Source organism: Myotis daubentonii, chromosome 2 (genome assembly GCF_963259705.1).
Source record: "Myotis daubentonii chromosome 2, mMyoDau2.1, whole genome shotgun sequence".
Taxonomy (NCBI): domain Eukaryota; kingdom Metazoa; phylum Chordata; class Mammalia; order Chiroptera; family Vespertilionidae; genus Myotis; species Myotis daubentonii.
Window position 1 is genome coordinate 135,275,801 of NC_081841.1, and position 25,914 is coordinate 135,301,714.

General features: G+C 40.2%; 1 protein-coding gene across 6 annotated transcripts in view; it reads left to right on the forward strand.

The window, feature by feature from the left end:
* The first annotated feature begins 11,070 nt into the window (after positions 1–11,070).
* Positions 11,071–25,914, forward strand: part of TSC22D1 (TSC22 domain family member 1) — a 147,114-nt gene continuing 132,270 nt past the window's right edge. For 5 of the 6 annotated variants that reach the window (XR_009451338.1, XM_059684672.1, XM_059684673.1 and 2 more), the window contains exon 1: positions 11,100–14,392. Coding sequence is in view for 5 of the 6 variants with exons in the window: in XM_059684672.1 (XP_059540655.1) it covers positions 11,514–14,392 (2,879 nt within the window). In the remaining variant the exon portion in view is untranslated. Of the gene's footprint in view, positions 14,393–25,914 lie in introns of all 6 variants that reach the window. The other variant, XM_059684671.1, reaches the window with a different exon arrangement.

Genomic DNA, 25,914 nt, shown 5'->3' on the forward strand with positions numbered 1-25,914 from the left:
AAACAACTCATGGGTTTAAGAGGAAGTTACAATGGAAATAAAAATACATTTTTACAATATTTCTTATTTTTCAGTTACAGTGAAAATGCAATGATATATTAGTTTCAGGTATACAGCATAGTGATTAGATATTTATATAACTTAAAAGTGATCACTCCAAAAAGTCTAGTATCCTTATAACACATACATAGTTATTATAATACTAGAGGCCCGGTGAACGAATTTGTGCACCAGTGGGGTCCCTTGGCCTGGCCTGCAGGATCAGGCTGCAACTGGCTCTCTGACATCCCCTGAGGGGTCCTGGATTGTGAGAGGGCACAGGTCAGGTTGAGAGACCCCACTCGTGCATAATCGGGGCCCAGGAGGGATGTGGGAGGTTGGCCAGCCAGGGAGAGACTGTGGGAGGGCTCCAGGGCGTGTTTGGCCCATCTCGCTCAGTCACGATCAGCCAGACCCCAGCTGCAAGCTAACCTAACAGTCAGAGCATCTGCCCCCGGTGGTCAGTGCACATCATAGCAACTGGTCAACCGGTCGACTGTTTGCCCCCTGGTGGTTGTGCACATCATGGTGAGCGGTTGAATGGCCTTAGCATATCATTATCATATTACGCTTTGATTGGTTGAACAGTCGACCAGTTGACTGGACACTTAGCATATTAGGCTTTTATTATATAAGAGGATTATTGACTATACTCTCTATGCTGTACTATACATCCCTGTGACATTTTTTATAACTGGCAATTTGCACATCAAAATCCCTTTCCTCTTCTCACTCATCCTCCCAACCCCCTTCCCATTTGGCAGCCATCAAATTATTCTTTGTATCTATGAGCTTGTTTCTGTTTTGTTTATTCCTTTACTTTGTTTTTTAGATTCCACATATAAGTGAATACATATGGCATTTGTTTTTCTTTCTATGACTTATTTCCCTTAGTATAATACCATATAGGCCTATCCATGTTGTTGCAAATGGCAAGATTTCATTCTATTTTATAGCAGAGTAATATTCCATTATATATATATATGCACATCTTCTCTGCCCATTTGTCTACTGATGAACTTAGGTAGCATCCATATATTGGCCTTTATAAATAATGCAGCAATAACCATAGGGATGCATGTGTGTTTTTGAATTAATGTTTTGAGTTTCTTCAGATAAATAGCCAGAAGTGAAATTGCTGGATCTTTCTTTGCCTCTTGTTATAGCCTTTTTATAAAGTTTATTTTGTCTGATATGTGTATTGCTACCCAAGCTTTTATTTTTTCATTTCCATTTCATCTCTTTATTTTCAATCTGTGTGTGTCTTTTGGTCTGAAGAGGGTCTCTTCTAGGCAGCATAAGTATAAGTATTTTTTCTTAACTGTTCATTGGAGTATTTAATCTATCTGTGTTTAAAATAATTATTGGTAGGTATGTCATTTATCAAATAATTTGGGATTCAATTGGGGCAACATAAAGTATTACTCCATTTTACTCAAAATTGGGTAATTTACCATATTTGTATGTCAGTTACAACTTGAATAAAGAGGGTGTTTAGAAACTCTTTAGAAACATTAAAGATGGCATTATCATGTAACCTCATTCCTATCTATAAATAACTGGGGCAAGGAAGCACCTTCTTGCCCTGGCCAGGTAGCTTGGTTAGTTAGAGCATTTCCCCATATACCAAGGTTGCGGGTTCCATCCTGTTAGGGCACATACAAAAATCAAGCAATGAATGCATGAATAAGTGGAACAACAACTTGATGATTCTCTCTCTCTCTCTCAAATCAATAAATAAATTGAAAAAAAGAAAGTACTTTCTTTTGGATCTTCTCTTCCAATTTTTGACAGGAAGCTTTGTTGGCATCTTTGCAGTTTATGTTTAACTCAATGAAAAGGCTGAGTTAGTTGTATACATATTTAATTTTCTTGATTTTGACAAGTATTTATCTATTACATATAATAAAAGAAATCAATTTTGTTGGGTTTTTTTCTTTAAATGCCATATCTTGCCTTTCTTTGAAATTCCACCATTTGCTCATTAATTAGTCTAACTTTATCATTCATATGGAAAGGTTTTGTAAACACCTTCCATATGTAAACAGTACTATGTCCTTTAATGTTATGTGGTCATGATATTAACAGGATTTTATCTTGTGCTTCTGACTTCAATTTAGATTGCATGTAACTAAGATTTTCTTTTCTTCTTTTTAAAAAAATATTAATATCAGAAAAGATTTTGTCTCTTAAGATTAATAATTTCCTGTTCTTCTTCTACAATGAAATTGCTTGAAAATGTCAATTTGAGTATAAGTTACTAAAACCTATTTTATTAATTTTCTTCTCCTTAAAGATATATCAGTTATGCTCAATTAATATTTGACAAAGGAGGCAAGAACATACAATGGAGTCAAGACAGCCTCTTCAATAAATGGTGTTGGGAAAATTGAACAGATACATGCAAAAAAATGAAACTAGACCACCAACTTACACAAAAATAAATTCAAAATGGATAAAGGACTTAAACATAAGATGGGAAACCATAAAAATCTTAGACGATTCCATAAGCAGCAAAATCTCAAACATATGTTGTAGTAATATCTTTACCGATTCAGCACCTAGGGTAATGGAAACTAAGGAGAAAATAAACAAATGGGACTACATCAAAATAAAAAGCTTCTGCACAGCAAAAAAAAATACCATCAACAAAACAACAAGAGAGCCCATTGCATGGGAGAACATATTTGCCAATGTTATATCTGATAAGGATTCAATCTCCAAAATTTACAGGGAACTTATACAACTTAATAAAAGGAAGATAATCCAATCAAAAAATGGGCAAAGGACCTATATAGATACTTTTTGAAAATGAATATACAGAAGGCCAAGAGACATATGAAAACATGCTCAAAGTCACTAATCATCAAAGAGATGCAAATCAAAATAACAATCAGGTACCATCTCACACCTGTCAGAATGGCTATCATCGACAAATCAACAAATGACAAGTGCTGATGAGGATGCAGCGAAAAAGAAACCCTTTTGCACCGCTGGTGGGAATGCAGACTGGTGCAGCCACTGTGGAAAACAGTATGGAGTTTCCTCACAAACTTAAAAATGGAACTCCCAATTGACCCAGTAATCCCACTTCTAGGAATATATCCCAAGAAACTAGTAACACCAATCTCCTATATTCATAGCAGCACAATTTACAATAACTAAGATTTGGAAATAGCCTAAGTGCCCACCAGCAGATGAGTGGATTAAAAGCCAGTGGTATATCTACACAATGGAATACTATGCTGCTGTAAAAAACAAAGAATTCTTACCATTTGCAACAGCATGGATGGACCTGGAGAGCATTATGCTAAGTGAAATAAGCCAGTCAGAGAAAGATAAATATCACATGATCTCATTCATTTGTGGAATATAATGAACAACATAAACTGATGAATAAAAATAGATCCAGAGACATAAAAGCATTGAACAGACCATCAAACCTCAGAGGGAAGGCAGGGGAGGGTTGAGGGGAGGTGGGTAAGAGATCAACCAAAGGACTTGTATGCATGCATATAAGCATAACCAATGGACACAGACACTAGGAGGGGTCAGGCCATGTGCTGGGGGTTGGGAGAGGCTGGGGAGAGGTCAATGGGGGCGGGGGAGAAGGATACATGTAATACTTTAAACAATAAAGAATTTAAATAAAAAGAATATATATATATATATATATATATATATATATATATATATATATATATATATATATATAAAAACAGAGCAGAGGGAGATGAATGACCAAAGGAAAATTCCATACTAAGGAGTGACTTCAACAGCCATTCCTGTTTCCTTGAGCTTTGAGATGCAATATGCCTAAGTATTTGGGAACCTAATCTTTAAATACAAAGAAATATTGGCTGCTATAATTTGGGATTATTATTTGTTTGTATTCCTTGATTTGGTTTGGGTTCATGTATGGTAAAAATATGAAGCTCTTATAAAAATTATTATACAAACAAATATCAGAAATGTGTTTATTTCTATAACTACCTATTCAAAAAGATGTGTAAACACTAGTAAATTGGTCCTTAGAACATGTTGGAAAGATTAGGTTATTATTGCCTCTATTCTACAGGCTCTTATGTTCAATAAAAGCTAATTGCTAAAATGGAAAAACATTTATCTTGTCTTGTATAGACAGCTTTCTTCAATTATGTGATTAATGCATTTTTTTCAAGCATTCAACATCTGTTTTTGATCAATGAAGGATCATCCAACTTATCAAATTGTTGTTCTGTTCATTTATGTCCAATTCCTACATGGCCACAGTATAGTTTCTAAAATGTACATTCTTTCTTAGAATATCTCTGCATCAGGAGAAAATGCTGCTCCTAGATTCTTTGAAGATGTCTAATTAGAAAAGTTAAAATGAGTATTCTGTAGAATTTTAACTTGGGAGCTAGAATTGGCAGGAGACTGATTTAACAATATGTCTTTAGGTAGCTGTGAAGGATGGTTGTATTGCAGGGATCTGCACCTTTAGCCTCTCTTCTTAATAAGTTTTCACTGACTTTTAGAGAGAGAGGAAGGGAAAGGGATAGAGATATAAAACATCCATGAGAGCGGCTGCCTCCTGCACGCCCCCTGCTGGGCATGCACCCTAACCCCGGAATTGAACCAGTAACCTCTTGGTTCCTGAGCCACACTGGCTGGGCATTAGCCCCACTTCTTGACAAGTTGTAAACTTCAACCTCTCTGCACCTCACTTTCCTCATTTTCAAAATGGAGTAATTATAGTTCCTACTTTATACAACTGTGAGGCTCAAGTGAGATGAAACACTTAAAACATTTAGGACAATGTGTAGCATGGAGTAGGCATTGAATAAATATTAGGTATCATTTGGGGAGCTTTAAAGGGGTATATGATTATGGACTTTAAAAAATTAAGTTAACAAATTATTTCTTTTTTCAATGTCACTTCAGTTTTGTAGCAGAAGTTAGAAATGATTTCTTTAAGTTGTAAGAAAATTCTCCAAATTAACACAGAAAAGATAGACTGTAGAAGAATCTGTAACATTTACATTGGTTCAAATAGAGGAAAGTCTTTTATCTTTTTCATGTAGAAGAAAGGCTATATGCAATTAGTGTGTGTGCAGTGTATCTTCTGCATTAAATGCATTAAAAAGCATTCAAAAGCATTAAATGGACACTTATTAATTTCCAAGAAAGTTTTAAAAAATACAGCCACTATTGCACTGCCAGTGTGGCTCAGTGATTGGGTGTCAACCTATGAACCAGGAGGTCACAGTTGATTCCTGGTCTAGGCATATTCCTGGGTTGTGTGCTCCATCCTCAGGGGCAGGCGCGCAGGATGCAGCTGATTAATGATTCTCTCTCATCATCAATGTTTCTATCTCTCCCTTTCCCTTTCTCTCTGAAATCAATAAAAATAAATAAATAAATAAATACAGCCACTGTGGAAAACAGTCTGGCAATTCCTAAAATTAAGAATAGAGCTACCATATGGCCCAGCAATCCTTCTCCTGGGTATATAACTGAAAAACTAAACAAACAAACAAACAAACATGTATTAGCAAAGATATATGCACCCCTATGTTCACTGCAGCATTATTCACTTGGCCAAGATACAGAAACAACCAAAGTGTCCTGAGACAGAGGAGTGAATAAAGAAGATGTGGTTCATATACACAATGAAATACTTCTCAGCCATAAGAAAGGAGGAAATACTGCCATTTGAAACAACATGGATGGACCTTGAGAACATTATACTAAGTGAAATAAGTCAGTCAGAAAAAGCTAAGAACCATATGACTTCACTCACATGTGGGATATACAACTGAAACTGGTGAACACAAACAGCAGTGTGGTGATTGCCAGAGGGAAGGGGGTGGGGGTGATGGGGTCCTAATATATGGTGATGCGAGAAGATCAGACTTTGGGTGGTGGGCACAGTGTAAATACAGATCTTGCAACATGGAAACCCACACCTGAAACCTACATGATCATATTAACCAATGCCGCCCCAATAAATTTAATTAAAAAAGGGGAAATTTTTTAAAATTGATTTTTTTGTTGTTGGTAGTATTGTTAATCCTCACCCAAGGATGTTTTTTCCATTGACTTTTAAAGAGAGTGGAAGGGAGGAAGGAAGGAGGGACGGGGAGAGGGGAAGAGAGAGAGAGAGAGAGAGAAATCTATGGGAGACACATTGATTGGTTGCTTCTCCCACACGCCCGCGACCTGGGCCAGGGATTCAACCTGCAACCCAGGTATGGTACCTTGACTGGGAATCTAACCCGAGACCCTTCCGTGCATGGGGTGATGCTCTAACCATTGAACCGGCCATCCAGGGCTTTTTACTGATTTTTTAGAGAGAGAGGGAGAGGGACAGAGAGAAACATCGATGTGAAGTGTGAGCGCGAACATCAATCAGCTGCCTCCTGCACGTCCTCCACTCATAACCTATCCCCCACTCACAATCCGGGCCAATCCAGCCAACTCAGGCATGTGCCCTGACCCACTGGGAACTGAACTGGCAATCTTTTGGTGCAAGGAATGATGCCTAACTGAGCCACACCACCGGGAATGTAATCTTAATGGGTCAGTCTGGAATTTACTGGTTAGTACCAATGAGGTAATTTGCCATGGGACTCTGTATTTCCTCCACCCCCAGAAGCTAAAACAACCTGCCTGATAACCCCCTTTCCCTGAGGAAAGATAACCTTGCCTGACACAATGCTGTCTTTTCTTCTGCTAATAACTTTGTTCCACCCAGTTTCTGCGTCTAAAAGCCTTCCATATTGTACAGCTTCTTGGAGCACCTCTCTACTTGCTAGGCTGGATGCTGCCCGATTCATGAATTGCTCAATAAAGACAAATTAGATCTTCAAATTTACTCGAATTTTTGTTCATGTTTAAAAATGTACCTTTTTTTCCAGTTGACATTTAAAAGTTCTGGATAAGTAATATTGTATGACTGAAGCACTGGTTAGTCAGAATAATTCCTGGAGTAGAACGGTGGCATATTTTCTGCACACATTTTCCTTTAATATCTACCTTTGTCACTCACAGTCATTCTGAGTATTTCCTTCTGGCTCTTTGAGGGCTTTACTTCTGGAGAATTACTTGGCTTTAAATACAGACCTATTTCACAGTTCTCGCAACTGGGTAAATTATATTGTAATGTTCAGTAAATTTTCTATTTTATGGTAGGAAAAAACACTAAACATGGTGAGATCTACATGTTAGTTTGCAATGTCACAATAACTAGGTTTAAGTCAACACTGCACTACACATTAATATCTTAGTCTATAGAGAGTAATTCAGAGCTACACCTTCAGAATGCAACAGGTGAAATTCAGTCTTTCAAAAGGCAAAGGATAACTCTACGTACTGGGTTCAAAGGACTTATGACTTCATTACACATAGTAGTAGGCATTTAAAATTAATGTAAAAAAGTCCAGACTTTATAAATTAAGTGGTAGTAACATGGTAACACCTAGTTTTAAGTGCTTCTTCTCGTTTTAATGTACTTGTGTTCATGTATTGCCGGTCATAGAAATGTTGGCAGAGAGAGGAGTTGGGAAAAGACACACACACACAGATTTTTTTTTAATCTCAGGTTTCCATAATTGCAGAGTTGCTCTTTATATCTTAATGGGATGCAAAGCAGCTAAAACAGAAATTTGAAAATGATATGGCAGACAAAAAAGGAAAAACATTTGAAAAGACCATATCTTCTTATGTCTTATGTTATCCTAGAAAATATTTTTTTAATAAAATTCTCTTTTAAAAGAAATAATATTCCTACATCAAAACAGCCAAAACAGCAATACTCTTTACTCCTGGTTATTGGTACAATTATCTGCTTTTATAGAATTATCCAATAACTTATTCTTTTGACTTTGGGTAAAACTTTATTATAGGTATTTCTTTTGCTTCTAACCATATCAGCAGGATCATAGAGGGTATTAGGGTGCCCTGAGGGGTGCTGAGCTGTTGTTTGGGATAATTTTTAAAACTCTGCCCTAAGGCAACATTTTGAGAGACCAAGAGCATTTTCTTTCACACTGTAGTCCAAAGAAACACATTTTGCCCTTCTATATTCCACTGCAGCTGCAATTGGTTAGGATAGTTTACATTTTCCATTCAAAAACTGTTGAAAAAGCACATCAAATTTGCATTTCAACAATGGATGGCAACCATTACAGGCATGTCACCTGAAACAAAAGCATTTGGGGTATCAAAAAAGAAATACTTTTGTAAAATACACAAATGGTCAATTATATAAAAATACAATCATTCAGGTATTAATATCACAAAACAAGTAGAATCTTTTCAAATGTATTTGATTTTTATTGCATATCACTTTCACTATTTCTCAGCACCAAAATTTTGTACCTAGCACAGAGCTCCACATTAGTAATTTAAAGTAAAAAAAAAACGTAGTCCTGATTTTTTGGGGTGAAACCACAGAAAAATCAACAATATACCATAGTTTTGATACAGGATATACATGGGATAGTGAGGGTGTACTTCTGTCCAATAATATAAGAGAATGGTGACATGAATTTTTGAGATGGAATGAGGGGAAAAGTTTAGAGAAACCTAAAGGCAACAAGTTGATTTGACAACTACGTCTGTCCAGATTCTGCACAAGACTATAGCCCAGGGGTCCTCAAACTACAGCCCGCGGGCCACATGCAAATACAAATACTGTACTTGTTCCCGTTTTGTTTTTTTTTTACTTCAAAATAAGATATGTGCAGTGTGCATAGAAATTTGTTCGTAGTTTGTTTTTTTTTAAACTATAGTCCAGCCCTCCAACGGTCTGAGGGACAAAAAGTCTGAGGGCCCCTGCTATAGCCATTTACGCTTTAACAAGCACTTCAGAGAGGATTGTAGATGTTAAGTCTGCAAAAGTTCCTGAATCAGGTCTAACTATAAAGGTTTAGTCCCCCAACTTAGAGCCTAGTTAAAAAAAAAATTCTCTCTAGGGTTTGTCATATTATTATTGTTATTTTTTAAATTCCTGGGCCAGAAGTACATTTTCGCCTACTAGTAAAAAAATAAATAAATAAAAATGCTTAGGTCTAGAATGTTTTAACACGTTAATGCCAGGGAAGCAACTTCCCTAAATTGCCTCCCATCAAAGGTAGCATCGCTTCTGTAGAAATACGGTCAGACCCACGCAGGTTTTTGTTTTTAAACTCGAATCGCCACTGGTTCTTCCCTAAGAAGTAGTCTTCACTTTCGACTGCACCCGTGTTGCCACGCTGCCGAGGCCACTCTTTCTTTTAAGTCACACCGGCGGGGGCTACAGCCGGGGCCATTCAGGGAAAAGCCGCCCCTGCGGGAGACGGGCTCCACCTGTTGCGGTCAGCGAGCGCCCGAGCCGGCGGCTTCTCCCTCCAGGTACGGGCGTCCGCCGAGCGGAACGTCTCTCGGAACCAGTTAACCGCAAACAGCGGCACTGTCTGCGCGGCGAGCCGGCCCCGCCGGGCGCAGGGCGAGGGGCCGCATGGCAGCCGCCACCGCGCTACACAAAAGGCAGCACCCATCGTGCGGAGCCACCGGCCTGCCGCGGACCCCGCAGCTCCCGGCGCTAGGGCGTCATCCTGCGAGGGGGCCGGGGCGGCGCGGGCCCGGGAGGAGCCCAGGTGCGGCGAGGTCCGCGAGGAGGGCTCCGCCACGCGCGAAGAAAGCCTGACTCATGTCGTGGCGGCGGCGGCGGCGGCGGGCTCCTGGGAACTGAAACTCGTGATGCTGTCGCTGCGGAGAAAAGCCTCATTATCCATTCCGCAGGCGGGGGCACACCTCCCCGGGCGCGTACACCCGACGCCGGCTCCAGCGACCTCCCCGCCACGCTCCCCTCTCCGCCGCGTGCCCGCGCGCGCGCGCGACGGCCGCGTGTGAAAAAGAGCGGACACACCTAACCCGCGCGCGCCCCGCATCCCGCCCCACCCCCACCCGGGCGGTCTCACGGGCCCACCCGATTCGCTCCCCGGCGGAGCTCCCCGCCCCCACCCCCGGCCTCGGCGCCTCCGCCAGTCTTCGGCAATTTCCGTCAGCGCACCCAAAGCCCGAACACCCGCCGCCGCCTTCGCCGCCGGACCCGGCTTTATGTCTGCGGCGCCGGGACGCATGCGCAGACGCCATCTTCCCTCCCCGGTCGGTCTCCTCCCCCCGCCGCCGCCTTCTCCGGCCGGCGTTCGCCCCTCCTCCTCCTGCGCTCGGGCGCTGGTCCCTCCTCTCCCGATGCCGCGAGAGACCGGGGGATACCGTGGAGCCGGAGAAGAGCACTAGTAACAACCACCTCCGCCCCCTCCCCGCCCGCTGCCCTCGCCCGCCCCGTTTGCCGACACCGACCAACCCCACCTCTCGTTCCTTTGAACGGCATCGGCTGCAGTCGCTGCACCAGCCCGTCTGGCCACCAACGCCGCCGAGTGAGGAGCCGCCGCCGCCTGCGGCCCCTCCCGCCCGGGCCGCGGGAGCAGCGGGGTGAGGACCAGCCGGCTGCGGAGGAAGAGGACACGAGCGGCTCGCACCCACCGCGCTAGCGCACCGCTCGCCGCCCTTCGGGGAGGCTCGGCGCCGGCCCCGGACTCCCGAGGACGTGTGCCTGGCCGAGGCGCCTGCCCCGAGGGAGGAAAATGCTCGGGCTCCATGGCTGCCAGTGATGGAGCGGTCCCTGAGCGCCCGCTGCCACCGCCGCCGCACCCCGGCCGTGCTCCGCGAGGACCCGGCGTCTCTGCGCGCCCGCCCGCGCCTCGTTGCTGGGCTCACCGTACCGGGCGCCCCGCCGCCGCCCCGCTCGGAGCCTCGTCGCCCCGGCTCCAGCCTTGGCCAGCGTTTCCTCCCGGAGCAGCCACCGCGAGCCCAGGGGGTTTGAAGGGGTCCGCGGGGCGTGGGGGGAGGGCCGAGCGGGGCCCGCGGGGCCCGGAGGGGAGGTTTGAGCGACACTGAGCTCGGTGCTCGCCGGCGGCGGCGGTGCCGGGGGCGGCGAGGGGAAGGCGACACTCGCTCCGCGCTGCCTTCGTGCGGAGCGACCGGGAGGGTTTGGCTGCGGCCGCCGCCAGGCCGGCGGGAGGAGGGGTCGAGGTAGCTTCGGAGTTGTCCGGAGAAGGTGGGCATTTCTCGGCTCTCCCAGCCCCTCTCCTGTCTCCCCCGCCCCTGGTCTCCCCCTCCCTCCTGCCCGCACCCCACGTGAGGCGGAATATAAAGGGGGGTGTGAGGCTAGAGGGGAGAGTGAATGGTGAAGGACTGAGGGGGTCCCCCCTTCGGGTCCCCGCCCGCCCTGTTCACCCTCGTTCATCCTCCCTTCCCGAAGCTCGCCCTCGAAGGCAGGAGCGGCCGGCGACTGCGGCGGCGGCGGAGGAGGAGGAGGAGGAGAAGGAGGGATCACGCCGGGCGGAGCGCCGGGCCCGCTTTCCTCCCCAGCGTCTTGAATACAAAGATTACCGTGCAGAAGGAAATTGCACTCGCCTCCTCCGCCCCCCGTACCCGACACAATGCATCAGCCGCCTGAGTCCGCCGCGGCCGCTGCAGACGTGAGTGCTAGGAAGATGGCGCACCCGGCAGTGTTCCCTAGAAGGGGCAGCGGCAGCGGCAGCGCCTCTGCCCTCAATGCAGCAGGTACCGGCGTTGGTAGTCATGCCACATCTTCCGAGGATTTTCCGCCCCCGTCGCTGCTCCAGCCGCCACCTCCTGCCGCATCTTGTGCGTTGGGACCACAGCCTCCGCCTCCACAAAGCCTGAACCTCCTTTCGCAGGCTCAGCTACAGACACAGCCTCTTGCACCAGGCGGAACTCAGATGAAGAAGAAAAGTGGCTTCCAGATCACTAGCGTGACCCCGGCTCAGATCTCTGCCAGCATCAGCTCTAACAACAGTATAGCGGAGGACACTGAGAGCTATGACGATTTGGATGAATCTCACACGGAAGATCTGTCGTCTTCCGAGATCCTTGATGTGTCCCTTTCCAGGGCTACTGACTTAGGAGAACCTGAACGTAGCTCCTCAGAAGAGACACTAAATAACTTCCAGGAAGCCGAGACACCTGGGGCAGTCTCTCCCAACCAGCCCCACCTTCCTCAGCCTCATTTGCCTCACCTTCCACAACAAAATGTTGTGATCAACGGGAATGCTCATCCACACCACCTCCATCACCACCATCACGTTCATCATGGGCACCACCTCCACCATGGACACCACCATCCTTCCCATGCTGGTGTGGCCAGTACATCCGTTCCTGGAGGGCCACCCTCAAGCCCACTATCCAGAAAACTCTCTACAGCTGGGAGCTCTGACAGTGTTATACCAGCTGCACCAACTTCTGCTGTATCATCGGGTGGCTCACCTGCATCTGTAATGACTAATATCCATGCTCCCAGTACTACCGGCAGTATAGGTATAAGTTCTGTTGCTGGCACTAATGCAGTGAATAATGTTAACATTACTGCTGTGGGTAGTTTTAATCCTAATGTGACAAGCAGCGTGCTTGATAATGCTAATATAAATACAAGCAATATTCCTAGTGCTGCTAGCGGGAGTGTTGGGCCTGGAGTTAACAGCAGTGTTAATGTGAATATCTTAAGTGGCATGGGCAATGGTACTATTTCTTCCTCGGCTGTCCTTAACAGTGTCCCTAATGCAGCTGCAGGGATGACTGTGGGATCAATTTCAAGTCAGCAGCAACAACCAACAGTTAACACTTCAAGGTTCAGAGTTGTGAAGTTAGATGCTAGTTCTGAACCCTTTAAGAAAGGTAGATGGACTTGCACGGAGTTCTATGAGAAAGAAAATGCTGTACCTGTTACAGAAGGTGTGGTTATAAATAAAGTGGTGGAAACTGTAAAACAAAACCCAATAGAAGTGACTTCTGAGAGGGAGAGCACTAGTGGGAGTTCCGTGAGCAGTAGTGTCAGCACACTGAGTCACTACACGGAGAGTGTGGGAAGTGGAGAGATGGGCGCCCCTACTGTGGTGGTGCAGCAGCAGCAGCAGCAGCCACAACCAGCTCTTCAAGGTGTGGCCCTTCAGCAGATGGATTTCAGTAGCACTGGTCCACAGAGTGTTCCGGCAGTTAGTATATCACAGACTGTTGCTCAGTCACAGATCTCACAAGTACAATTACAGCCTCAAGAACTGAGCTATCAACAAAAGCAAGGTGTTCAACCAGTACCTCTACAAGCCACTATCAATGCTGCAACTGGTGTCCAACCATCACCTGTTAATGTTGTTGGGGTAACTTCAGCTTTAGGTCAGCAGCCTTCCATTTCTAGTTTGGCTCAACCCCAACTGCCATATTCTCAGACGGCTCCTCCTGTGCAAGCTCCCCTTCCAGGGGCACCACCCCAGCAGCTACAATATGGACAGCAATCGATTGTTTCCACACAGATGGCCCCAGGTCATGGTAAACCAGTGACTCAGATTCCTACTTCAGAGTATGTACAGCAGCAGCCGATTCTTCAAACAGCAGTGCCCTCTGGTCAGCCCAGTTCTGCAGGAGTGGGAGGAGGAACCACGTTGATTCCTATGGTTCAGCCGCAGAGTATCCAGTTGCCAGTGCAGCCCCCAGCAGTCCAAGCACAACCTGCAGGGGCATCTGGCCAGCCTGTTGGCCAGGTTCAAACAGCAGTATCTGCTGTACCTACTGGCAGTCAAGTTGCAAATATTGTTCAACAAGCAAATGTACCCACTGCAATGCAGCAGGTCTCTTCCCAAGTCACACCTTCAGTTGTTCAGCAAGGTGCTCCTCCATCTTCACAAATAATTCCACCTGCTCAAACTGCGGTTATTCATCAGGGAATTCAAACTAGTGCTTCAAGCCTTCCTCAACAATTGGTCATTGCACCCCAAAGTACATTGTTAACTGTGCCTCCCCAGCCACAAGGAGTAGAATCAGTAGCTCAAGGAGTTGTCTCACAGCAGTTGCCTGCAGTTAGTCCTGTACCCTCTGCTAGTAGTATTTCTGTTACAAATCAGGTTAGTTCAGCTGGTCCTTCTGCAATGCCTTCTGTTCCAACAAACTTGGTTCCGCCACAGAATATAGCACAAACCCCTGCCACTCAAAATGGTAGTGTGGTTCAAAGTGTTAGTCAACCTCCCTTGATAGCAACTAATATAAATTTGCCTTTGGCACAACAGATATCACTAAGTTCTCAGTTCTCTGCACAATCATTAGCTCAGGCAATTGGAAGCCAAATTGAAGATGCCAGGCGCCCAGCGGAACCCTCTTTAGTTGGCTTACCTCAGACTATCAGTGGTGACAGTGGGGGAATGTCAGCAGTTTCAGATGGGAGTAGCAGCAGCCTAGCAGCCTCTGCTTCTCTTTTCCCGTTGAAGGTGCTACCGCTGACGACACCCCTGGTGGATGGAGAGGATGAGAGGTAAGATCATGCCCTATTTCTGCAGACATTCAACAGATTCAGAGTTTATTTAGTAGCTATGTGTATATATATGTATGCACAAATTAGTCTAAAGCATTATATATTTTTTCACTTCTGTATGTGAAAATTCATCTTTGTGATGTTTTCTAGAGCAAGAGTGTTATGGAATGGTTTCAGAGTGGATAGGAAATGGTGTAAGTAATATGTAAACATTATTTGAAAGAACAGTTACTGAGCATTAAGAATAGGTTTGGGAGCACTAAGTGATTTTTGTTATTTATAAAATGCTTTTTTAAAGATTAATTTTGAACAGAAACTTAACTTTTGCTAACCCATATAACAATTAATCTATTCTTTTGAATTACTAAAATCCTTACCATCTTCTCTTGGGAGGGGTGTAGTTCCCACATTTGTTCCTCCCTTACTAGACTGGACAATCCTTTTCAGTTCTGTGTTTATCGTAGTCTGTGAAAGATACTATTACCTGCTTTTCCTAGTCACACATTATAGGAAAGATGACTCGATCTGGGTTATATAGATTGCTTTCATACTGTAATTAACCAACTTTGTGTACTTATTTAATGCTCATTTTGTCTGAACAGTGAAGGAGGAATGGGAATCTTCAAAAGTTTTTTTTTTTGGTGCAGGAGGAGGGCATACACTGTCAAAATAACCAGATTTCTTTTTGATGGTAGTATGCTGTACATTTTTGCTTTTGCATAATAGATCAAGGTGGTAGCCATTTTAAGAGTAAAGAAAGTCTTGGGGGGTTGAATTTATAGAGACGTGAGAATAAGACTTTGTTTTGCTAATCTACTCCACCTGGTCCCTTCTTCCCTTATAAAAACCCCCATAAAGCCTAAAATATATTATTAAACTAGTGTTTTCTTAATTGAATTGGAACTAATGTGCTAATCACACTTATTGAATTAAATTATGTCTTTAAAGCCCACTAGCCAGAAAAGTTGTGAAATCTCTCATGATTCTAATTGCTGTAAACTAAGTTGACTTTAAAGAAATGTTTTCACAGATTTGCCATTCTGACTAATCTTGATAAAATAATATCAAAGGAGTTATGACAAAGGCTATACATTTTCACTGTTGAGCTGTAAGCTTGAAAGATATTTAGTTATTTTAGTTTTAGTCGGAGGTTTTTGTGATTGAATTTTCATCAAACCAATTGGACCATTTATATCCTAAACGTATATTTGGGGTTTTCACTTTGGAAGAATTGGGCATATTTCAAAAGATTGCAGTTTTAGAAAAAGACCAAGCGTTTCAGTAAGGTTTTCATGATATTTTAGTTACTTAAAAGAAGGTAAAGGCATGGTTTATTGAAGTAATTTAAAATCTTATTTTCAAGATTTTTATTATTTTTCTAATATACATATAATTAGAATATTATTATCTAACCAAATGTATTCTGTACCATATACAAAATTGTACTTTAAAAGGTAGATCTTTTATAGGAGGTAGTTTTCTTACTAGCCTATTATAGTTATTGTTAAACTTTTAGTTTTATCATATGCTAATATTCATTTATAATTGCTAATATTCACCTATAATTTTAAATAATTATTTGCCCCAAATATTAATGATTCCTAAATCTAAAGGGTGAAGTCCCTATAAAAATAGCTGTATTATATGGGTGGTAAATTTAGAGAAATGGAAGACCCGTGAAATATATAAATGAAAACCACACATTTTGAATTCAAACCTGCCATGATTTTTGTTAATTAGCATTTGTCGTCTCCTGGCATGACTTTCTCCTTTTTTCCTCCTGGTGGTTAGGCATGATAGAGCTTCCTACAAATTGTTGTTCCAGACAATTAAAGTCAGATTTTTGCTACCTTCAACTAGGTTTTTAACTGTAGGGATAGAGTCCCAGTTTAAGGTATTAGTATAAAATTAATTTTTCCATATAGTAACTGGATAAAGATTAATTAGGCACAGATTATCTGTAGAAAGGTTTAGAATTAAAGGGACATAAAGAGAGACTGAAAAATCTGATTAAATATTGGTAACTTAAATATTGCTAAGGTAAATTTTGTAACTTGAGTTGACTGTTTTGAATTTACTACATATTTGAGCTTTTGTTAAGCTAACATCAAAGTAAAGTCATCAAATCTGGAACATTTTTGTTTCAAAGTTATTTTTTAAATTCTGAAAAATGAAATGTTTCATCCCTAAAATACTCTAAAGGTCAGAAAGGTTAAATATATATATTATTTTCTTTATTGTATTTGGCCACAGATTATTTCTTTTGTCATTATTGCTGGGAAAAAATGTTTTATTTAAATTGCGCTTGGAAGGAAATTTGAGACTATCTACAAGAGAAAAAAGTGATAATGATTTAAAAAATGATTTTCTCTTTTCTTCTCATTAGTTTCTGTCACTTGCATATTCAGGGCTTGGTCACCTGTTTGTCTCTCATGGGAGAAAGGAGTACATTATAATTTAAATATTATGACTTAAAAACATGTTAAACTTTTGGATGTAGGACAAATCAAGGGTAGTTATTCTGTAGTAATCTTTTGAAATAACACTCTTAATACTTTAAATTTTAAAATGTTTATTAGACATGTGGAAATGCTTTTTGGTCGCTAGGAGAGACTATAAACATTAGGAACATGGATCAGGCAGTAAGATTACATATCTTGTTTTTAAAAAGTCATTCTCATTAAAAGGTCTTAATTTCTTATTTTAGTCTTTAGCATGAACTTACCTTTTCAACACAGGGAAAGATAGAGGTATTTGACACTGATATATAATTTTTTGTGTTTTCAGATTATTAGTACAGCCTCTTAATGTGAAATTATTCAAACTTCTATTCTTCAAGACAGCTCAGATGTTCCCTCTGAAGCATTCTCTTCACCCAAGGAATGTTGTTTCCTTAGCACTTTTTAGTGTTTTTCTGTATAAGCACTACACACATTCAATTTATGCTTACTCATCTTTCCCATAAGACTGAGTTCCTCAAGGGCAAGAACTAAATATTTTTTGAATTAATTAATGAGCAGACCTTTCTATGCCTTTTCTATCATGATTTAAATTTCATACTGTCATATGTCAGAGATGCAGGATCATATAATTTATGCAACAAATTGAAAAGAAATGAATAAGATTTGCTTTTTGTACCTCCTTTACCTCACCATTCCTTAAGGTGAATTGATACTAACCTTCTAAATATAGTGCCTGTTATACAGTAGGCCCTCAAATATTTATTAAAGAGAAATGAGAATTATCTATAAAATAGAAGTTATATTCATTTTGCCTATTTTCGAGGATGGTAACATCAGCTAAATACATTAACTGTGAAATACTAAATTAGAAATTTTAATTTATTTAGGGTGTACCTGCACAAAGAGTCAAATAATTTACATGGTTATCAAAACAAAAACTTCCTGCCCCCTTCCTTTCCATTTTCCCTTTTCCAGAAGGAATCACTTTCACCTTTTATAAGTTATTATTGTGATAATACCTTGTAGTCTCCAAATAACTTGTATTGGTTACAAGTATGGACTCTGGAATTAGACTGCTTAGGTTTGTCAATTACTAGTTTTATGTAATGTTGGACTACTTAAACTCTGTGTCTCAATTTTCTCATTTTAAAAAATAGGGATTAGTCATACCTAATTCGTAGGTTTGTTATAAGAATTAAAGGAATTTGGAAAGCCCTTAGAACTATGTCTAACTCATATGCCCTACATAAGTATCTATATATAATCTATATATATAAAAGGCTAATATGCAGTGTCTCCTAGGGAGTTTGACTGGGAGAATGGGAGTTCGATCGCTTGCTATGATGTGCGCTGACCACCAGGGGGTGGCGCAGAACATGGCAGGCAACCAGCGGCAGGGTGCTGAGGGAGCCAGGGAAGGAGGAGGCAGGGAGGTGGCGGGGATGGGGAACATGATTGACCCTCATCACAGGCCAGGCCTAGGGACCCTTTCCGTGCATGAATTTCGTGCACCGGGCCTCTAGTGTGTTAAATAAAATAGTTCTTTTGTTTTTGGTCTTATTAGCTTCTTGGGTAGAAAATGAAGATTTAACTTTGTTGTCATCATGTACTTAGCAGTATTCCTTCCTCTTAATAGTTATGATATTATATCACTGTTGATTATTCAGTATTCTTCTAAAACATGATTACTTTTCCTATCCTATACAATGTCCTGAATTTGCCTGCCTTCTTTCATCCCACCCCAGCTAATAAATATAGTATACTAGTATATGTAGTATATATATTTCTATATACTCTTTAGCATATAGAACTGTTTGTGAGTCTTTCTCCCCCTCCCCTTACCACCAAGTTTTCCTGTATCAGCATAATCTGTTTCCTTCAAGTGCCTTTTGCCCAATTTTGTATGTTTTGGGCTTCACCTTTTGTGATAGAGCCTTTTATTAGGTGTCTATTAATTCTTGGTTGTCTGCTTGTACTTAAGTGTAGGAGACTAAAGAGTTGATAAGGAATTCTTAGTTATATATCTGTATATCAATAGTTACGACTAATTCAACTTTCCATCAGATGTCTTTCAAGATGTTCAGACATATCTGGCGTTGTTATCAGTTTTACCTTCCTGAGGAAGTCTCTCAAATCCCTCTGACCTCCATATGGACTGATCGCCCTCTAGACTTGGTATCCAACTTTTATCATGGGATTCCCTTCATTTTCTTCTGTGGTTGGATCTCTATTTTTCCAGTGACCCATGTCATGTTTATTTTTGGTTTACTTCATGTTTTAAAGTCGCTTTAGTTTACAACACTTACTTGATTCTTTGGTTAGGTAAAGAATACCAGATGGGAAATTGTGTTATTTTATAATTTTGTTCCGTTGATATTTAGCTTCCAAATTGCTTTTGAGGAGTTTGGAGCCATTTTGATTCCTTCTATATAGTGTGTGACATGTGTGTATGTGTTTTGTTTTTCCTTTCTTTTTCCCCCCTTGTTTCTCTCCTTCCTTTCTCATTATTGAAATCTCTGAAAGCTCTAAGGATTGTACTTGTTCCAGAGTTCGGAAATTTTACAATGTAAATGTTCTAGTGTGGGTCTCTTCACCCATGGTGCTGAGTACTTGACCTGACCTTTCAGTCTGGAAGCATCTTTTTAATCCTGGGATTATTTTCTTGAATGAAGTTGAATGATTCTTTCCATTTTTTTCCTCCCCCCCCCCCCTTTTTTCCTTTCTCAAACTCCTCTTATTGGGATAATGGACCTTTATGACTAGTCTTCAAATTTTCTTTCCTATTTTCATCTGCTTTTTTTTTTTTTTTTTTTTGCTCTACTTCTATTGAGGTTTCATCTATTATATATTTAATTTCCAAGAGCTTTTGTTTTTGTTCCTTTTAAATAGTATCCTGTTATAAAAACGATAGTACTTTCTCTAATATAATGAATATATAAATGATAGGTGTCTTTTGTTAGGATTTTTTTCTCCCTGTATGATGTATCCTCCAGTTTTTTTCTGCTTTTTTTTTTTTGTTTTTATTTGTTTTGGTCTTTATTTTTCAAGTTACAGCCTTTCCTTAGGTGGTTTGTGTAAGAGTAGGGGAATAAAACACTGATTAGAAAGTCTTTTTTAACTTCACTGTGTAGTAAACCAGGCTGGGTTGTTTGGTTGGAAGACTTTTGATATCAGTGTCTTCATGTCTTTCCTCCTAGTAGGTTAGATTCCCTATAGAAAGCTCTTGATTTCTTGCATGAAGGCCTTACCTACATTTTGAGGGAAGAGGAGAGGAGAATGGGGTAAAGAGTCTTGAGGAGTCTTAGCATCCTCATAAATGTGTCTCCACTCTGTTTTCAGTATGTTCTCCTGCCTACTCCTGTGCCTGATTTCCTCAATCTTGGGATCTTGTGTTTCATATTCTCTAGAGAATGTATTTTCATTTTTTTTGTTTGGGTTGGAGAGGGGCATTTGGGATCTGTGAGGCTTGCTGCTTTAAAGAGACTTTTAAACCATCGTCCTTATTTTAGCACCCCACCTCTCTCTCTCATCCCACATCAGATGATATGTGGTATTGCCAATTCCTGAGTCTTTTGGGGATTTTATAGTTTAAATTGGGTTTATTCTTGGTTTTCTCTACTATTTGCTAGAGATTTGATTTCCTAGTGTTTTGCTAAGTCATTTGTCACTCAGCCATCTGTTTTCCAGCTTTCAAATTTTTGTTGCTATTGTTTTCTTAGTTTTTGTGACCTTGTATCTTTATATCTTAAAAAAATATCCCTTTTGTCACTTTTGTGAGATTTTTAGGAAAGTAGTGTAAAAATACGTGTGTGTTTACTATTCACACCTATCTTAACAGTGGAATACTACATTATTAAATTTAAGAACTTTGTGAATTTTAATAAAGGATTTGCTCCAAGATTTGATCTATAAAATGTATAATGTAAATTTTAAGAGTGGAATTGCTTTGCTTATATCTAACAGAAATAACACTTCAATTCATAGAAGTGATTAAAATGTTAGAATTAGTTAATATTTATTTTCACATTTAACCATCTCAACAGCCTTATGAATTAAATTTTTTTCTATTTTACTGGTGAATAAACTGAAGCTTATTTTGTTTATTGGAGAGGTCAAGGGAGTTGTCTGAGGTTCCACACATAGCAGTAAAACAGAGCTAGGATAAAAAGCCATTTTTAAAAATCAAAATCTAGGGCTGATTTTACTACTCAGAACGACAAGAAGAGGTAATGCTGATGCCCATAAACAATAGAGTGGCTGAAAACGTGAAAAAAGGGAGGCTTCATTGATGTGTGTATTAGTACAAGTAATGGAAATTGTTATAGAACATACCAACACTTACCTGTGAGCTCTCGGCAAGAAAAAAGTGGGTAAAGTCATCCCAGTGGTAAAGTCATAACATTCAAATGTTAAATGAATTAATGTTAAATTTTATATCTTTTGAAAATTATATGAGAATTATATTTTCAGGAAAATCATTTTAATTTTCTAATAATTTGAATTCAGTCTTTGTAATATTGGTTTCAGAATTGCAAAACAACTATATTTATTTCTTGTTTAGAAAGTTTGAATTAAAAATATGAAACTGCAAAGCATGATCTGTTCTGATCTTGCAATATTAGCATCCTAGTGGTTTTTTTCCATGTCACTGTGTTGTTAGGGTTGACTATGTCATGGCAAGAATATGCTTTAATTCAGGGGTGTTCAAACTTTTTAAACAGGGGGCCAGTTCACTGTCCCTCAGACCGTTGGAAGGCCGGACTATAGTTTTAAAAAAAACTATGAACAAATTCCTATGCACACTGCACATATCTTATTTTGAAGTAAAAAAACAAAACGGGAACAAATACAATATTTAAAATGAAGAACAAGTGAAGTTAAATCAACAAACTTACCAGTATTTCAATGGGAACTATGGGCCTGCTTTTGGCTAATGAGATGGTCACTGTCCGGTTCCATATTTGTCACTGCTAGTCGTAACAAGTGATGCAAGTGTGCATCAGTTAGTCTAGGTCTGGTTGGAGATTTCAGATGTTTCATTCTGAGCCTGAGAGGAGGAGTGGAGAGACAGACAGAAGGAGGGGAGTCGGAGAGTGTGGCACACATTCCACACATGCGCACTGCGGGCCCTGGACGAGTCGGCTGCTAAGCAGGACAGGCAGCTGCGGCAGAAACACCTGGCGGGCCGGATAAATGTTTTTGGCGGGCCGCATGTGGCCCGCGGGCCGTAGTTTGAGGACCCCTGCTTTAATGGCTTATTGAAAGATTACATGAGGGAAAAAATTTAAGGCATGTTTACATTATTTTATTTTTATTATATAAAAAAAGCGTTTTTTAAATTGATTTTTAGAGAGAGGAAGGGAGATAGAAAGAAAGAAACATGGATGTGAGAGGGAAATTGATCAGCTGCCTCCTGCAGACCCTACTTTGGGGGTGGGGGAGGCGGTTGGGGGATCATCGAGCCCTTAACGCAGGCATGTGCCCTGACTGGGAATCCAACCAGCAACCTTTCGGTGCACAGACGAAACCAAACCGACAGAGGCCCACCTACCAGGGCTGTTTACATTATTTTGAAGAAATATTTATGAGTTTTAGATTTTATAATAATTTTTTTCTAGGTCACATATATAAAAATGCCCTCCTCCTCATCTGTCTGTGTCTCTTCCCACTCCCCTACACTCCCTTGTATTTTTTTTTGTTGTTGTTACAAGTCAGTTTGACCTGAAAATCTTGACTTTTTGGTGACATTGGCCAAATTGACCTTTGTTTTATTTCCTTCCTGAAACTCTTGCTTTCCATGATATCCTTCTTAGTTCCTTCCCATGCTTCTGGCCATTTTTTTTCAGTCTCTTTCAGATTTACTTCCTCTATCAGACTCACAGTGCTGGAGCTTCTTTGGGTTTCTGAGTCCTCTTCCCACTACCTTTGCCCAGGTAATCAATCATCTGTTCTATGGCTTTAAATACAGTCTGTATGCTATCAACTCCTGAATGCATATCACTAGCCCACACTTCTCCTCTTAGCTTTGATTGATTGATAGATGTCTGCCTTTATGATATCTCTACTTGCATTCTTGTAGGCCTCAATCTCAACAGATCACAAACTACCTAACTTCTCAAATTTTCTCCTTTAGTCATCCTCGTTTTAATATTTCTTACTCTGTAAAGGCCTCTCACTAGCATTCTGCAAACATTGTTGCCTTTCTCTAATATTTTATCTTGTAGTCAAAATGATATTCTTAAAATGGAAATCTTTTCAGATCACTCACCCAAAAGCCCTTTAAAGCCTTCCATTTCTTTTAAGAAAATACCTTTTGTTTTTGTTTACTTCTGGCCTTATGTGTCATTTTCTCCCTCACTTTCTGCTGCATTCCCACTGCTGTCCTTCAGTTCCTTAAGTTGCCATGTATTCTTACTTTTTCTTCTAGGCTTTGGCATATTCTGTTCTGTACCTGAACATCCCCTATGTCACCTCCCCTTTATTCCTTAAAGCTTAACTGTCACTTTTTTGAGAGGCCTTCTCTAACCTGCCAATCTAAGTTGAGGTTTTTTGTTAATATTGTTCAATGTTTATTTTAGTTTGTAATTTTTTTAATTAAAAAATTCTTAATCCTTACCCGAGGATATGTTTTTATTGATTTTAGAGAGAGAGAAAGGCAGGGGTGGGGAGAGAAACATTGATGTGAGAGAGAGAGATCGATAGATTGCCTCACATACTCTCCCCAACTAGAGATTAAACCTGTAATCTAGGTATGTGCCCTGACCAGGAATTGAACCCTCAATCTCTTGGTGTATGGGACAGCACTCCAAAAACTGAGTCCCTTGGTCAGGGCAATAGTTTATAATTTTTGTTTTTTGTGGTTATCTGCTTGATGATTTTAAGCTTCAGGATGGGAATGTTTGGTTTGCTACTATATAGTTAAACTATATTTCAGACTCTAGGTACTTACAGACAGTAGGTACTCGTTTATTCATGAATAAATGAAAAATATTTTTAATATTGGCATAAGGGCAACTTATTGTTTTAAAAATACTGTTGTGACATATTTGAAAGGTAAATAAGTTCTCTATATGTGATCGTTTGATACTATTTTTTCCTTTAATAGAGATTATTGAGAATTAATTGATTACTTTTTGTTCTTTGTGAGCCAAAAAATCAATGTGACGTTGCTGCTTTTAACAAGCATTTTGTTTTAGGTTTATGCTAGTTTTGTATTTACTGATGTTTATGCCAATAAAATTTCTCCAGCTTGAACAAAACAAAATAAAATAGAAGCCCATTTTAAAATTAGAATATCAGTATTCTTTACCTACTTTTGATTGGGTCAGCTATTTAGCATATAATGATTCTTAAATATCTAAGTGCTAACTTGGAAATCCTTTGGTGTAGTTCCAGTTGTTGAAAATATAAACATTTAACTTATAAAATGACACTTTTTGTCTGTTAAGAGAGTTTTCTTTCTTAAGCATTTTAGTAAACTTTGAGTTAATTATTTGTTTAAAATTCCTAGCTGATCTATTTTACTTAGATTATTGTAGTTACTTGTTATTAAACCAGTAAGTATTGGATTATGTCAAAGCAGAGGAACCATGAAAAAGGTTTGGCAGTGATCAGAATTAGCAATAAATTTTATTGATTATATATGGGCATTAAATAGGAGTAAAATGCATTAAGAGATGAGGCCTTTAGGGAAGGGAAAATGTAGAATCTGATGTGGTAGTGCAGTGATCCTCAGAGGCTAGTTTTGAGAGTCTCTGAAGGTTTTCTTATACTCTTTGTGGACGTAGTGTTAAACTTGATGATCTGGCTTAAAACCATGTTTGTGTTGACTGGGGAGATGATGTACTGTGGCTTGATTTTTATTGAGTATTAACTTTAGATCATGGTGAATGGTATTGCTCTTTCTCGTCCTTGGAGCCATAAGGAGTTACTCTGAACTTCTTAGGACAGATGGGGTAACATCATATTTTTCCAGGTCTCCCAGATTATTTTTGTATATGGGTTCACTTCTCAGATTGGAACTCCTAATACCTTGTGTGTATGCCTGAGTATTATTTTTCCGAGTAAATTGTAGATGGACTGATTATAAAATTGCTTATTGTTATGAGACTTCATTTTCTCCCAGCTCATCTAGTTATCTAATTTCTTAGGTTACTAGGCTTTCTTAGTATATAGTCACATGGTAACAAACAACATAATGGACTTGTTAGGAATTTTTTTGGTTATTAGGCTTTCTTAGTATCTTCCTTAGACTTTAGTCACATGGTAACAAATAACATATTGGACTTGTTAGGAATACTTTGAAGGTATAAATGTACAATGGAAATAATGTCTAGCATTGCAGTTTTGCTATTATGTCTAGGGGTGATAGTAATGAAAACCTTATTCTTGTGTGATTTTAGGGGGTTGTTTTAACAAAGCATTTTGCAATAGATTATGTCCTCTTGAGTCCTAACAGTCTTAAAAGTTGGTAAGATGCTTTTGTTCATTTTTCACAGAGGAAGAAATTGAGTATTTGGTTCATTTATTTGGTCAATAATTAAATAGTGAGTTGCTATTATGTGTTATGTACTGATTTTAGCTTGTTCATAGACAGACTCTACACCAGTTTAGTAATAGTAGTAGTAAAAGTGGTAGGAATAGTTGAATTATGGTACTTACATTCACTTTACACATATCAACTTAATTCTCAGGACAACCTTATTTATTATTAAGTACCATTATTTATCCACATTTTGCAGGTAAGAAACTGAAGAATAGAGAGATTAAGTAATTTATTCAAGGTCACAAGGCTACTGGGTGAGGGCTGGGACTTAAGTTGGAATTTAAGTTCTGAGTTTGTGATCTTAACAACTTTTGTGGTCTGTTGCCTCTGTAGCATATGATTAGAACCAATGTATTCTTTTGTTTCCTCAGTCAACTTAAATGCATCGGAAGGCACTAGGAACTGCAACTATTTCTTATCTCATTATATCCTCAAATGGTATTGTTTTTATCTTGGAAATTTTTTGGGGGGGGATGCTAATCTTGTTCTTGTACTCAAGAATATAAACTCCATGA